This window comes from Branchiostoma floridae, chromosome 2 (genome assembly GCF_000003815.2).
Source record: "Branchiostoma floridae strain S238N-H82 chromosome 2, Bfl_VNyyK, whole genome shotgun sequence".
Taxonomy (NCBI): domain Eukaryota; kingdom Metazoa; phylum Chordata; class Leptocardii; order Amphioxiformes; family Branchiostomatidae; genus Branchiostoma; species Branchiostoma floridae.
In genome coordinates, this window is record NC_049980.1 from 5,367,161 (window position 1) to 5,383,098 (window position 15,938).

The window sequence follows — 15,938 nt, forward strand, 5'->3', positions numbered from 1 at the left end:
GTTGGAGTAGGGTTGCTCCATGTTCCGTCGGCTTGGCATGTTGTATCGAAAGCACCGTTCCGTACGTATCCTGTGTTACAGGTGAACCTGATCACGTCCTGGTAGGAGTTCCCTCCGGTAGGGGGCGTCCTCTCTCCGTTAGTCGGGGCCGTCAAATCCGGACACCTGGCTGTAATTGATAGATAATAATGTTCAGGAACCTTTTGGGGATCTACATACTTATGCTGCATTGAACAATATTGATTATTGTTTTTACCCCACCTCTAGGGAATTGGAAAGCAGGGAAATACACTTTCGTTCTTTATTTAGTTTGTTATATATTCAGGTGCATAAATCATGGTGCTTATTAGCTAATATACTGGCCAAACACCATCAGCAAGGAAGAACTATGGGCAAGGCAAGCCGGACAGAGATTAGTGGGTACAGACACACTGCGCAAGTGGTGGACCTGGGTTGGTCATACCCTGCGTGAGCCAGCATCAAATACAGTGAGAGAAGCTTTTACATGGAACACCTCGGGGAAGCAAAAGAGAGGAAGGCGAGAAAACTTCGAGACGCAGCCTGGATGTGGATGTGAAGCCGTCTCAGGCTATACTTGCGCCCAGGACCACCAAAGTTGGAAAGATCTGGTCCGTGACAGGATGGGCATTAGGCCAAAGAAAGTAAGTAAGTATAAATCATATTCTCTTTGAATTCGGTTAGTCAAAAGTTGCCTTACGTCTGCATACTGGAACAGCATTGCTCCATGTTCCGTCAGCTTGACACGTCACAGGAGAGACTCCGTCCAGGTCGTATCCCGAGTTACAGGTGAACGTGATCGTGTTCTGGTAGGAGTTTGAACCGGTAGGGGGCGTCCGTGCTCCGTTTGTTGGAGCATTCAACACCGGACATTGTCTGGCTGAAACGATAAATAACATTTTCTTACGGGGCTCTACTGTTAATGTTGCAAATGAAAATGCACAAACAATGCCTACCATGTAGTTTATGTCTGATATGTTATAATACATTAAAGGCATGCAATTTGCTTGTTATATTCCCTCTGTTATCTGCTTAATGCAGAATCTAACGGGCATTCTAGTTTCTAACAATTTGGAAGTCGTCTTACGTGTGCATGTTGGTACATTGTTGCTCCATTGGCCGTTCGCTTGGCACGTCAAAGAAGACACTCCGTTCAGTTGGTATCCCGAGTTACAGGTGACTGTCACCTGGTTCTGATAGACGTACTGTCCAGCCAGAGGACTCAGCGCTCCGTTAGTTGGGGCCGTCAACGCCGGGCATGGTACGGCTGTAATAGTTTATCAAGGACCGTTAAGATATGTACATTTATAGAGCGACATCTTTTTGTTGAATTATAGAAAGCAGTGTCATTATATCATGTTCTCACAACTATCTAGTGTATACCTGTGTTAACTACGATTTGTATGTAAACGTCATGTTTCCAGCATTTGAATACTGAAAGTTTAAGTGGCAAACCTTTTGATTTTCTCACTACTAGAAAATTGGCGTCTTTAAACTATGTTTTTTTTAGAAATTGATTGTCTTACGATCACATGCTGGGACAGGGTTGCTCCATAATCCATCAGCTTGGCACGTCACAGGAGAGACTCCGTTCAGTACGTATCCCGAGTTACAGGTGACTGTAACCTGGTTTGGGTAGAAGTATGGCCCAGCAGAACTCAGTGCCCCGTTTGCTGGAGTGGTCAATCCCGGACATTGCCTGGCTGAAATGGTTTAACAGTCTTGTTCAGGAACCTTTTGAGTAAAACTATGTACACAGAGCGATGACTTTTGTCGACTTTAGATACATGTAGTAATACGTGCCACACGCATAATGCTCTCGCCATTCGGCTGATTCCCATTTCGTATAAACGGTCATCGCTTTTTGACGTGTATCAATACACACTCTAAGTCACTCTGAGTGTATCCACACTCAGTCTGTCTTTCCGCAAAGTGGTTCCGTGGCGTTTTTAGTTTGGGATTGGGGCTTATTACTCGAGTTCGAACCCGGCCTGGTGCAGTTGAATCTTTTTCTCGATGATGTTTTTACCATCTACCACGAATACCGTTGTACGTTTATCATTGAATTTTGCTTCATATATATTTTTCTTCTTTTCACCCTCCATAGTGTTATGAAACTCTCGCACACCAACCGCGCGACTATCAAATGTAGACTTCAATTTGTAAAGTACGGTTTGTTTGTAGACGTTTGTTTTACTTTGCTTTTCATCGTATATACATGTATATAATGCATTAATTTAAGGGGCCATTCAAGTCCCTATTCTCTCATTACTATTGTGTAGTGTCAAAGACATCTTACGTGTGCATGTTGGGACAGGATTAGTCCACTGCCCGTTAGCTTGGCACCTGGTATCAAAATCCCCAACCCGTACGTAGCCGTTGTTACAGGTGAAGGTGATCGTGTCCTGGTAGGAGTTTGCTCCGGTCGCTGGTGTCCGAATTCCGTTAGTTGGGGCCGTCAACACCGGACATGTTATACCTGTTATGGTAAAAAACATCACTAATCTTTATCTGCAACGAAAGTTATGTCTATATATCATCTTCTCTTTGTTGAGAAAGAATACGTTTGACTTTTGGCTTTTCTTACTGTAAACTACAATTAGATGGGCATTGCTAGACAGTATACATAAAAATACATGTCGTCTTGCGCAATGCCATGCAGGTTGGAACAGTACAAGCTATAGCGTTGCTCCATGTTCCGTAATATTGGCACGTCAAAGGAGAGACTCCATTCAGTTGGTATCCCGTGTTACATATGAACGTAAAGGTCGGCTCCCACTGCACTCGCGTCACGCTTGCGTCGCTTCGGGGTTCGACAAAGCAGACGTGACCCCGCGGCACCTAGAGGTGACGCGAGCACACCTAGAGGTGACACAAGCAAACCTAGAGGTGACACAAGCAAGCGCGACGTTTTTTGGTTAGTTTAAAAAAAACGCAAGTGGCAAGATGCCCCAACAGTGACCCAAGAGTGACACAACAGTGACCCAAGAGTAACACAACAGTGACACAATAGTGACGCCAACATGTCTTCAACAGTATCAAGGTTATATTTGGTCTATTTTGCACCAAGTATCAAAAGTAAACATCATTTTATTATTGAAAAGCTATTTTGGATACATTTTGGATATCATTTTACAGCGGTTTTTCAGTTATATCACGGTTATATTTTGTCTATTTCCTATTAAAACGTAGGAAATATCAAGATTTTTCATTTGTGAAATGTGAAAATTAACACACATCATTACACATACTTGTTGCAAAACACATAAGCGATGGAGTCAAATCTGGTGTATGGTTCGTGTCCATTCATTTGGGTTACTTCTTTTACTGTAAAAGTCTTTCAAGGTTATCATATAACATAAGTTACATTCATAAGCATAAGCATCATCACAATGGAAGTTTTTTCATCGCATTTTTAGGGATTTTCATCATTTTACAGTGATTTTTCATACATTGACAACGCTGCGACTTCCGGTAACCTGTCCATTTAGTCTAGAAACGCAACAGTGACCCCTGTCAGTGGGAGCGCAACAGAAAATCGGCGAAAATAACACAACAGTGACACAATGAACGAACCCCGAAGCGACGCAAGCGTGACGCGAGTGCAGTGGGAGTCCACCTTTACCTCACTACCATAGTACAGGCATAGAAGAATTACATTTCACCACAAATTACGTTGTATCTATCAGTGTCTATGGCAATATATTTGTTTCAAAAATATGGGAGCTATATACGTGACGTTTTTCCTAAATTCACGTCACATGGGACTAAATTCACGTCACATGGGACGTAAAATACGTGACGTCCGACCTATTACAACCACGTCACACTGGCTACGTGCAAGATACGTGACGTCTCTTTATCAATAACTTACGTGTGCATGTTGGAACATTGTCGCTCCATGTTCCGTCAGCCTGGCATGTTAGAGGAGAGGTTCCGGTTAGTTGATATCCGGAGTTACAGGTGAACGATATCGTGTTCGTGTAGGAGTTCGATCCGGTTGTGGGTGTCCGCACTCCGTTAGCTGGGGCCGACAGCACCGGACATTGTCTGGCTGAAATGGTCAATAAAAATGTTGCTGCTGGAATTTATTTCTGTTTTGAACATACACAAAACTAAGTTTTTCGACCCACGTCTATTATGTTAAGACTACAGAAAGTTTTCTGCATTCTAAACATAATAGGCATAGATACATGCATAAGGGTCATATCCTGAGTACCATCCTCCGTAGTGACCGCTGGCTGAATACGTTTGCTTGCGAAAGTATTGAGCCAGCGGTCACTACGGAGGATGGTACTCAGGCTATAAGGGTCACGCTTTTATGCGAGCTTCTAGTTTCTACTGATCTCTTTACTCTCTAGTGTCTGTTTACTACGGTAACCATTCGAAGAACAACATGGAAGCCATCTTACGTGTGCACGTATGAACAGGGTTGCTCCATGTTCCGTCAGCTTGGCACGTGGCACTAGTGGCGCCATTCAGTACGTATCCGTTGTTACAGGTATAGGTGACTGTGGCCTGGTAGTTGTACGGTCCGGCAGGATTTATCGCTCCGTTAGCTGGTGCCGTCTGAGCCGGGCATTGAATAGCTGTAATGGAAGGTACAGAAAGAAACGCCCTCCGTTAAACTCGAGAATAAACACATAATAACATAATTATGCACCTAGCTCATGAACCGACATTGTTTGACAGAAATGTGAAAAACTGGGCCTTTTGCAATACCAGTCGGCACAGTTATATTTGCCCATATAATATGATAATACTGCTTGTCAATCAGTGGATCATATATAAGATAACTAAAAGTTAATTTGCATACTAGTGTGTATGTGTAGAAGAAATGTAACGCATTGTTCATATCAAATCATATACGACTCATACATATGATTTCATAAGTCTGAGTTACATGTATATTCCTTGTACATAAATACGCTGATACTGTTAAAAATTGTGACAAACCCAAAGCATTTCCTACCAACCTAGCATCTAGGTACGGGCTTTAATCGTCAAATCTATTGTCGTCAATAAACAATAACATATATGAAGGCAATCTGAATTCGGATAATTTTAAGATAAAGTATAACAGACACCAACAAGTATTCGGTGGAGATGTGTGCGTGTGCGAATTATATATGTAATAAAAATGTTTACTCACGGTTGCATGTTGGCGGACTTGCACTCCAGGTACCATCCACACGGCAGGTAAGGCTGATTTGGCCGACCAGGTTGTACCCCGTGTTACAGGTGAAGGTGACCTGATCCTGGTACTGACGTCTGTTTGTAGACAGCGCACCGTTTGTTGGTGGCGTCAGGGCAGGGCATTGTACAACTGGAAATAAAGAACACAAATGTCTTTTCAAATTGGTAATAAAACTATAAAACACTCAAACATATTCTAAATGTCTAAGGTTAACGTTCCAACAGCGCACCGTTCGCTGGTGCCGTCAGGGCAGGGAATTGTACAACTTGAAATAAAGAATACAAATGACTTCTCAGATTAGTAATAAAATTATAAAACACTCAAACATATTCTAAATGTCTAAGGCTTACGTCCCAATTGGGAAAAGGGGCTGTTATTTTTGTGCACTTTTGAGCGTGACCCCTAAGTGGCCTAGTGGGACACCTTGCGCCTCCCGGAGAATTTTTGGGCCCGGCCTGGCACCGGGTTGATTTTAAGTCAAACTTAAAGTAACCCGGGGCCCGGTAACAAATAACCTACCCGTGGGGAAAACCGAGGGGTATCGCCCGGTGTCCAGCAGTCCAACGGGACAACTTTTTTTGGCTTCGAGTGCATTTGGGACCTAAGCCTTATACGGCTTATGTGAAATAACGACACCTATCAGACTGCAAATTAATAGCAAACAGGCATTGATGGATATTGACGAACCTGTGCAGGAGACACGGCCGTCTCCGACGAATCCCACGTTACACGTGCACGTAAAGGTCCTCCCCAACAGTCGGCAGGTAGCGTTGGCATGACAGGGAGACGGATCGCACAGGTTACTAGCTGTAAAAGCAAGGTCAATTTTTTGTTGGATGGATCCATTTATAAGATCGTCTTTTGACAGAAAATGACTGTAACAAATCATTTTCATCGGTCGGCTGCTTGTTGTTTTGCATAATATTGGTATTGCAAACGGAAGAAACGTATTTGATTTTTTTTCCTTACCGTTTCTGTAGAAAACAAGTGTTACGCACCGGAAAATTTTTACAATTTAGAGTAGCGTAAGCTGGTCCCATAGCCCCTTAAAGAGATGAAAAATAAAAACATAATAATGCAAATATTTAACGGTCATGCAGCTATTCTCTTCGCTTTCCTAATTGCCAGGCTATCATTGATACTAAAACTGCTAATTATGAGGACAGTCTTTTGTTTGCCTCATTGGCCTCGTTTTCGATCTATCATAGCCGACTGAACTAGAAAGAAAATGCTTAGTACTCACCGTTGCAAATCGACTCCCTGATAGATTTGGGGTGCTCGTCATCGGTAAGGAAATCATGGTCGCTGAGCCTGAATACCCTGTTTGGAGTACCGGCAATTGTCTCTAGAGTAGCTTGTTTGATGTCGGCTTCCTCGCCAACTCCCACAACGAACACGGTGATGCCCATCTGGCGAATCAGCTGTGCCGGGCGGACGATGTCGTCCTCAGATTCATCGTCAGTAAGCACAATCAAGAAGTCGAGGGTATTATTCCGCCGACCGTTTATTTCGAGAAACGAGTTATTGCGCACGTGATCGAGACCAAGTCCTGTGAAGGTGTGTCCCCTGTCGTATATAATGTTGCGGATCTCTGTTAAGAGCTCGACTCTGGTGTAATTTTCGTTGAGCTTCACGTGTGTATCCTGCGCGTCGCGGTTGCTATACGTTACAACGCCGACCCTTGTGTCGTTTTCTCCGAGTGTGAAGTAGTTGACTACACTCTGGACGAACGTCTTTGCATCCTCGAAACCGCTCGTCCTGAAACTCTCCGAGCTGTCTATGAGGAAGACCAGGTCGACTGGATAAGGGCAGGTGACGGCTAAAGGAAATAAGAAATGGTTGATAAAGTTGATGTCGTGATACCAGTTAGAGCACCAGTATGCCCTTTTGTTACAGTAAAGATAGAATTTTTCATCATTGTCATCATGATATAGAAATCAAAATGCATTGTGAGACACTACCAATGATCACGATAGCTGTATATCGTCGTATACATATGCTTCAGTTGCGGACTGTATTTGATAAATGGCAAAACAAAGGCGTTCAGACAGTTCTATATCACCGTAAGCGTGAATCACAATGTCTTCAAATATCTATCCTATCTTATCTTTAGCCTTTTATCAAAGCATTTCTGATAGTCCGTCTCGTACATTGTACTAAAAGTGATTCCTAATAGTTTTTTTTATGCCCCACTTGATGATCGAAGCATTGAGGTACTCACCAAGTGGAGGTGGAATCGTCTGGGAGGCAGCTGTAAAAGGTGTAAACATTCATCTGATTAATCTTCAAAATTTTCACATAGTTATAATTATATTAATTATTTAATAACTAATTTATCTTTCAACAAATTCATTTATTCAAATCTAAAAAAAAACCAAAGGACCAGACGGAGACACACCGCCTATCTGTTATCTTTTTCTCTTATGATATTATACTGACAAATAAATCACCATTCCGCCCACATATTCTAATGCCAAGCAGTAGTTGTTAGTGTCCCTACCAAGCTTGCCGGTCAGGCTTTTGGGGGGGGGGGGGGATATACTATCGGATGTCTTTTTTAAAATACATATTATATGCAGTTTAATAATAATAAAGCCCAGAAGACCAACTTTCCACAGGAGGCTGCGACCACTGAGAGACTACATAGTTATATCGTACAAAAAAATACAAATGAAGTTAACAACATTCTTACATCGCCTATTCCAATAATAAAACGAAGAAGCAAGTTTTAATTTTGGTCGTTTAGCCATCAATCCGTGAACGCTATCTAGTGGAAAGGGGGAATTGCAACGCTAAAAGTCCTAATTACTTACATGTATGTCGATAGAGGATAAGAAAGAGAAGAAGAAAAAAATTATTTTAAAAAATTGGAAGTTGTGTATGATTTGCAATCTAGAACGTATACAGCATCTGTTTCACATGTATGCCAATGAGAAAAACCTCTATTTTAAGCTGTAATTCCTGTTGGATAAAATTCCTGGGAATTCCGATGATGACTTGAAACTTACTTTTCTGTTTTCTGGTAAAGTTTTTGTTCAAATTTTAACTTTGTTCTGGAATCTTTATCTTCTAATGAAGGCCGTGTTCTTTCCTTAAGCTGCTACGGTTAAGAAAGGATGCGACATGCACCTCATTACCTTCTCCGAGAAAGTTTATTGCTGTTTGTATGCCTGTTTGTCAACAGCAGAACTCAAGAAGATACGACTGGATTCTTATGATATTTAGGAGATGGGTAGGCGTTGGGACAAAAAAAGTTTGAACTCACACATGGGCCTTCTAGCGGATTTCTATGGTACTGCAGTCGATACAGTCGATCTCGTTACGCCTGCTTTTGTGATCTGTTCGAAATTGCCCTTTGAAGGCTATCATCCCATGCATACGTGCTCCTTTTGTCTAATGCCCCACCTTAAGCAATCAAAATAACTCTCCCATAGTTTTATTCTATATTCTGTATAGCCCATTTCTTTGGAATCTACTAAATAGAGGGGTGAAAGTTCACCCTTTGTTGCACCAAACAAATCATCCCTACCCCTCCAGGCTATGGCTAACCCCCAATTTCGCTTGGCTGAGTAATTTTCACCCAGTGGGTCTTTAACATATAAGGCACGCCCTGCCAAAATAATGCTTCTTTGAGTAGTCAAAGTCCTCGGCATTTTGAGAGAAAAAAAAACAAACCGTTTAGCCAGACAAAACCTGTTCGACGTAATGTTAGCAATTTCTGGATATCTGAAAGTTGGGGGAGTGGAAAAGTATTCTTTACTTTTATCTGACTTTACTGGTGATATCTTTAAGGTCATTCCATGGGTGGTTTCAATGTTTGCATGTTCTTCTAACTGAACATGTGTTTTTTGTGCCCCATTACAGACAATATCACACAGCGCCAACGAAGATTTCAGCACTGAACTGAAGAAAACGTAAGAACATGATTGTGCAGGGTCATCACCTCACGAGGTTACTCGCACGATTTTTCCGTCTAATCATGCGTAATGATGAGTCCCTGCATCGAGGTTAACTGACATGTCAAACTAGGGGACGAGAAAAAGTCTCTAACTTTTGCACACCACTACACTTATAACAAATAGGGACACTTTTGAGTCCGTCCCAAGTTCCGACATTATAACTATAACAAAAGTAAAATTTTGTGGAAAAAGGAAAAACGCGTCTTTGCCGGCCATTTTTAATATCAAGGAAAACTGTCATTTGCAAAATGTCGCAAACTAGTCGCCAACTAGTCGCTAACAGTCGCGATCATCGCATATCTTTTTCTGTTGAATGTTTATCATCGTACATTGGTTTTTAGTTCGGTGGTCACGCTGCGATTTCCAAACAAAATTATCTTGTTTCTAATTTGGGGCCTAAAGTGAGTATATGACCTTCAGAGTGCCGCCATTTTGTTCGCAGAGGTCACACGTATTTTCCCGTGTGTCTCACGTCCGTGTTATCGCAAAGTTGCCGCAATAATTTGTCGCCAACAAGCGCAGTACGCTTTGATAGTCAAGAGGCCAACATTTTAATGGCCACTGATACCCTGAAGACAACGGAGATGACCAATAAGTCCCCCTAATCTCTCGTTTAGGATTCTCTCCGCCAGATTACTAATGTTTGGGCCAATAGTCCTCGTTGCCTCAGGCGTACGAAATTCGTTCAAGATGATTACTAGCAACCAAGGGAGGGGGGTGTTCTATACAACTGCAGTTTAGAAAATTTTCAATGGCTTAAGATGATTATTTTCAATAGCTTAAGAGGAAAGAATTCGCTGACTGGTTTGCAATCTCCATGTGACCATATGCGCTCTTGGAATTAAAAAGGCAAAATTTAGCAACAGAAAATTGCATTCTTTAGGGAGGGCTAAAAATACAACCGCGATAGATAGAGTCATTGGTTTGCTAAAATGAGATAAATACTTGTTCGTAAGCTCCTGTACAAACTATAGAAGTCGAACCCACCAAAATTGAGAAAAGCTACAATTTTGCAAGAATAAAAAAAAATGTCCGTCAAGGACGCGACAACATGCACTTCATTGCCACCTGACCAAAATGACCCTGCATTGATTTGTCACCATCAGTTCTGCATAATTAGCTCTTGATAACTTTTACGAGCATTCAAACTGTTGAGCAGTATGGTAGCCAAATGCTAGCTTGTCGTTCCAACAAAGTTCCAACAACGGTGTGAGTTTTCACGAGGATCTTTATCTTGCCAAGGGCCTCAAGAAAAGTTGTATATTGTATCAAGAAAAATTATCAACCATTGACCAGCAGAGCCTATCCACATGACGATATGCCTAGTCATGTCAAATACTTTCGAAAAGTCGACTAGTGCCAAGGTATACGTTTTTCGTTCCACAATCGGTGCATTGTGAAACATTGTGAAAGCTTCGAAATTCTGTAATAATATTGTTATACATGTATATACAGTCATGCAGCAAAATATTCTAAATTCTTGCTCCAAAATTCTTTTCTTTTTCGACTTAATATAGTTTATAGCTTTTTGTTGTCAATAATAAGTGGTAACTTCTTATTGTAGTTGGGTTGCAATGATGGCAAAAACAAGTCTGTATGTTACCATCATAGTAATGACGTATCAAGGTGATCAAGATCTAAAATATTTAGTCGCCCTGACTCGGTACAAGGTTAAAACAGCTTGTATACTATCCGCAACCTTAGCCATAGATTTTTACACAATATAGCACGTTGATATTAAAAAAAGATCACTTAAACGAGTACACGCAAACCACCCGCATAAATAAGGGCTACGCACAAGGCACGAAAGGGGAGAATAATCTTAAATAATCGGCAGCCCCACCCCATACCAGGCCAAGTCAATTACCGATCCCACGGGGTCTACAACATTCTTTTACACAATAGAGCGTTATATTTTTCACACACAGAAGAAAAAAAATCCCCAAATGTACCAACATTCGCATAAATCTGATGCGCTCCGCATAAATCACAATTCTACAGAATGAAGGACATGGGAGAATGAGGTAGAAGTCAACAAAGAAAGGGTTCGGATTTACTCACCTAAGTACAAATTAGCCGCCAGAATGGCGCTGAAAAGCCCAAGGGCAACCTTCATGTCGTTGCGTGTCGAGCTCTGTTGCCTGTTCTTCTGAAAAGTTTCCGTCGCACAACTTTAGACTCTAGTTTCCCTGGCTGACCAGAGACGCACCGTAGGCCGAGTCGAACCGTCGGAAGCTCAGAGTTCGGTCTGGATTCGCGCCTATCTACGTAACCGTCTCGTGCGCACTGTGAACTTCTTGACACTGCTCCTGGCTATTTTTGTCAAAAGTGGCCGAAATCCTTCGGACGCACAACTTGAGCCTCTGACCAGTAGGCAGCAAGTTGAGGAAGCGCAATCTCTCCCGACTAATCAGAAGGAGCGCGCAAGAAATCCGACGTGTACGCGCGCCGGCTCTCCCGTGCACGTCTGTGGTAGTACACGGGACTAGACTAGACTACGCCCCTAAACGTTGGCTGCACGCCACACCTTGATGTGACGTCGTTCAAGAATGCAATACATAGGCGTGGTCAGGGTCATCTACACGTACATTCAGGGGTTAAAATCTAATCCTCAAAATTTCATAAGTCACCATGGAACCATTGATAAGCTCTTTGACGCCAACTCGCACAGAGGTACACGTATACCTTTAATGTGATATAGAAATCATATTTCGTAAGTAACAAATGAGTTCCGTTGTAGCCAAGACATGAGACGCTGAACATAAATCAACAAAGACAAAGAAAACGTTTGTCTACTTTTCACATATTTTACGTATAATCTATATTTATTAATCTTCATCTAACTTTAATGATATATAGTTTAACATGGCATATCTCCCCTAAACATCGCCATCGGCTAGACAAAACGATGTTGCAATAGGAGGCTGTACATGAGGCCACGTCGTATTTCGAATCATGAGTTTTTGCCCTAAAACGTACCATTAGTTTTGAAGATACGTACCAACTGTGACTAGTGCTGCCTCTGTTATAAAGCTAGATCATAAACGTGCATAATATCGTCGATATTAGGGCAGTAGAAAATGCCAGAAATCATTGAAAAGGCGTCTCAGAAACCCCTTCCGCAACCCCTAGATAATCGTAGCAAGGTCGGTGGCTTATCAACACCTTCAGGGTCATTGCTTTAATGCAAGAGATCAAACGTGACATCTCTGTCAAAGCGAACATTATGAATCATGGTGGATGCGCGCCACACATAGATCTTACCCGACCCCCTAGTTCCCTGGGAGCCAGACAGGACCGGGTAGCTAGCTAGTATTGTTCGGGGAGCCAAGGCAGTCAGCCCCCCGATCTCACATTAGCACACCGGGGAGTGTATTAAAGCCCGAAGAAGTTATCGTTACCCTTTTAGTAGGTGGACCTCATCGGGCTTAAACTCTCCGGGGCGCTAATAGGAGATCGGCGGGCATTGGACCACCGAATAAACTGTCCTAGCTGCCCGATCCCGGCTGGCCCCCAGGGTAACCCCCTAGACTAGTGCTTATTGTACTTTGTCTCGCTCAGTGAAAGTAGAAGATTGTTATCTATCAGTAAGAGTCCTGTCACATTCGTCGCAATGTGAGAGCATTGTTGAGCCATTCAAGTATACGTCTTAAAATTTCAGCTGTCTTCCTACGGAATTCACTGTCTTAGCTTTTTTTATTTGTTTTCGGACAAAAGAGGACAACGTTGTACTGCGCTCAAGTTATGAGCGAGTTACGCCATATACAAGGTAAAGCTATTTTACAATATAACTCCCAGACTGAAGTCAGGTACCCATTTTTACACCTTGGTGAAATGAGGAAGATCATGTAAATGGCTCAACGTCGAGAGTACAGTGAGTACCGAACCCGGGACTTCCAGGTTCCGAGCCCTACACTCTATCGGGTACGCAGCAAACGACGCCATAGCTCCACGAGAACGGTTGGTTCTGTCACAGCCTTCTTGAAAATTCTACTACATCAAAATCCTACGACCACCTGCGACGAATGCGACCTCGCTATGTCAATACACAAAGAATGCATACTATACTCTAGTCAAACTTATGAAAGAGCATTTGTCTCACTTCATGGATTTTACCAAAGCTTTTGAAAATCTGTGGAGAAGCCGTTGACTGTTTTGTGGTTGTAATCGCATGAAAACTGTGCCTTGGTTTGCAATTAACTACCATAGAGATGGACTGTGACAGAATTAGGCAGTCCAGCACTTTATCTACCCCTCCCCAAATTATAGGGGCCACGGCATGCTTTCCCTCTCATTACACGCGTTGTTACATCATCGTCTTTGACTGAATCCAACTATGAAACGGGTGGATATAAATAATAATACCCTTCGTTACCCGCAGGCTACTTGCAAGGGAACATATAAATTGTACCAGTCTGATTGTATATAATGAAGGGGATAGAACAAAGGCGTATGGTCTACATGTACGTTTTTAGATGCATGATCATAAGGTTTGACGTTTTTGACGAATTAATAGTGACACATGCACTTTTGCATGTAATTGATAGTGACACATGCACTTTTGCAGATCCATACGATAAGAGAGATAGACTAGTGCGACAATACATTTTGAGGCAGGACAGAACCATTCAAAAGAAAGGGGTGAACAGACAGTCTGTTGAGAATAAGAAACCATGACAATATGTCACAAAAGTTGTCCAACGAGACAGCAGAACAATTCATAGAAACGCAAGGGGAATTTTCTATTTTGACCTCAAAAGTACGCGCTCAGATATGTGCAATTGTACCATGACATACTGTATATCCCTATGATTCTAGTCGAACCGTCTTCAAAATTCTTTGTTCCTATTTAAGCTTTTAACAAGATGATTACCTAGGCGTTCCCCCTTTGTCAAAAATATCTCAACTAAAGATCAGCTAAAAAGCAGAGACCCCCCCCACACACACACACATAAAATAAATACAACGCCTATTGCATCCAATCCAAGGGTTTCCCACTATCCTATCAAACAAATGCTTTACAATCCGTAACTTAACTTAACCCTTTTGTCCAACAATCTCCATTTTTTTTACGTAGAACTCGTAAAAAACTTGTTGACTCATGCTAAGTATAGTTTAGATAATTATCTTCACACCCATCACCACCAAGCACGAAGCCAGATAAGTGAGGGCGATCTTTTGACCTTCTTGAAGATGACACCAAAGATGGGAATGTTTTGGCGCGAACTTTGGTGTGACGTTACAAGGTCGTTGACATGTCGAAATAGGGTGTAGCCAATGTGGGATGGGTCCGACATTGCGAGGGCATAGCGTTGAATTTTTCTGATTTTCCTCGTTGGATTGTAGATACGATTATATGAAGTATGAACATACATAATACAATAACATTTTTTTAGATTATTGTTACTCTCTAAGTGATTTTTATGTACTCTTTATGAGGTTACAGCCTTAGGGTAATAGAGTCCTCATTGCTCAATTATGTAGTTATTCCGCTTCGAAGCGTCTAGAAAAGCCGGGGGTAGCAGAACATAGTTTTCGCCTTACGGGATTTCTATAGTTAAGGACCACAAGGTGACTAACTTTTACGAGGTAAAAAGACTAGAGAATGCCACACTAGAGACACATGAAACTGTATATGTTTGAGATTAGGGCACAATATTATCAAAAAAATGAAATGATCTTCTCCACGTATCGGGCTTTCATGCACGTCCGCTTTCAAATATAGCGCTCAGCGGAGGTCAACTGAACTGCAGCCGTCTCACCTTGAATCGAAGTTGCGTAATGGGGGCTTGTATACACTGTGACAAAAACTTGACGATCCGAAGCATGTCAAAGCACATTTAGGCACAATTTAAACCTGACTGCCTGACATGATTTCATGTAAGATTTTCAAACTAATTCGACAATTTTGTCCTTACTATGTACCGCGTCAGCAATAGAGACTGGGGTCGCGCATTTAATGCGGTATTCTGCTATACCTTGTTGTGCTTTTGAGGGGGGGGGGGGGCAGTGGTGGTAGTTGTGGAGGTATTTGCCCCAGTTCACAGTTCACGCATCTATCTAACGAACTCAACATTCCTCATATTGGCAAAGAGGTTTTTATTTTATTTTGGTACTTGTAAGATTTGCAGCGGGGGGAGGGGGACACTATTTTGTGTAGCGATGTTGTTAGTTCATTATATTTCAGCCATACCATAGGTATGGTGAAATATATTGTATTCATAATGTTTCTTTCTTTCTTTCTTTCTCCTGTCAAATCTTCAGAACACGGTATCTCCGTTGTTCCTCAACCGAATGACTTGAAATTTGGCGCAAGAGTAGAGTGGGCCAATACCCTCGGACGTTTTTTTCATTTTTTCCATATCTGTCTCTTAAATGATTTTATTAAGGTTTTTTGGTCATCTTAAGACCAAAACTGTGTATTTGGGCCCCCTGTACCCTGGTATTATAACCGAATGAGCTGAAATTTGGCACAGATGTGCCTTGATAAGTCCCCCATATAGATTCAATATCAGTTTTGGTGTACAGTATAAGGAAATGCTTATTTTCGCGATTTTTTGGTCATTTGTTGACCAAAAAAGGACACTTTTGGCTCCTGTACCCTGGTTTTAGAACCGGATGACCTGAAATTTAGTATAGGAGTGCCCTAGACATATGCGCACATGGATTCATTAACACTTGAGGCATACTGTACAATAAAATGCTTAATTTTGCGATTATTTGGCCATTTTATGACCAAAAACGTACACTTTTGGCTCTGGTGC

General features: G+C 41.9%; 1 protein-coding gene across 1 annotated transcript; it reads right to left on the reverse strand.

The window, feature by feature from the left end:
* Positions 1 to 6,447: 6,447 nt before the first annotated feature.
* Positions 6,448 to 11,290, reverse strand: LOC118431569 (cartilage matrix protein-like). The gene is made up of 3 exons (XM_035842814.1): positions 11,236 to 11,290; positions 7,437 to 7,466; positions 6,448 to 7,034 (listed from the first exon to the last, which is right to left on the reverse strand). Exons 1-3 carry the CDS (start codon positions 11,288 to 11,290, stop codon positions 6,448 to 6,450), a joined length of 672 nt encoding a protein of 223 aa, XP_035698707.1.
* Positions 11,291 to 15,938: the final 4,648 nt, after the last annotated feature.

Excerpts from the sequence above, each read along its gene's own strand:
- LOC118431569 (XM_035842814.1), bottom strand. The coding sequence starts at position 11,290 with ATGAAGGTTGCCCTTGGGCTTTTCAGCGCCATTCTGGCGGCTAATTTG. Across the intron at positions 7,467-11,235 it reads GGCGGCTAATTTGTACTTAG|CTGCCTCCCAGACGATTCCA; the intron begins GTGAGTAAATCC and ends CACCTTTTACAG. Across the intron at positions 7,035-7,436 it reads GACGATTCCACCTCCACTTG|CCGTCACCTGCCCTTATCCA; the intron begins GTGAGTACCTCA and ends TATTTCCTTTAG.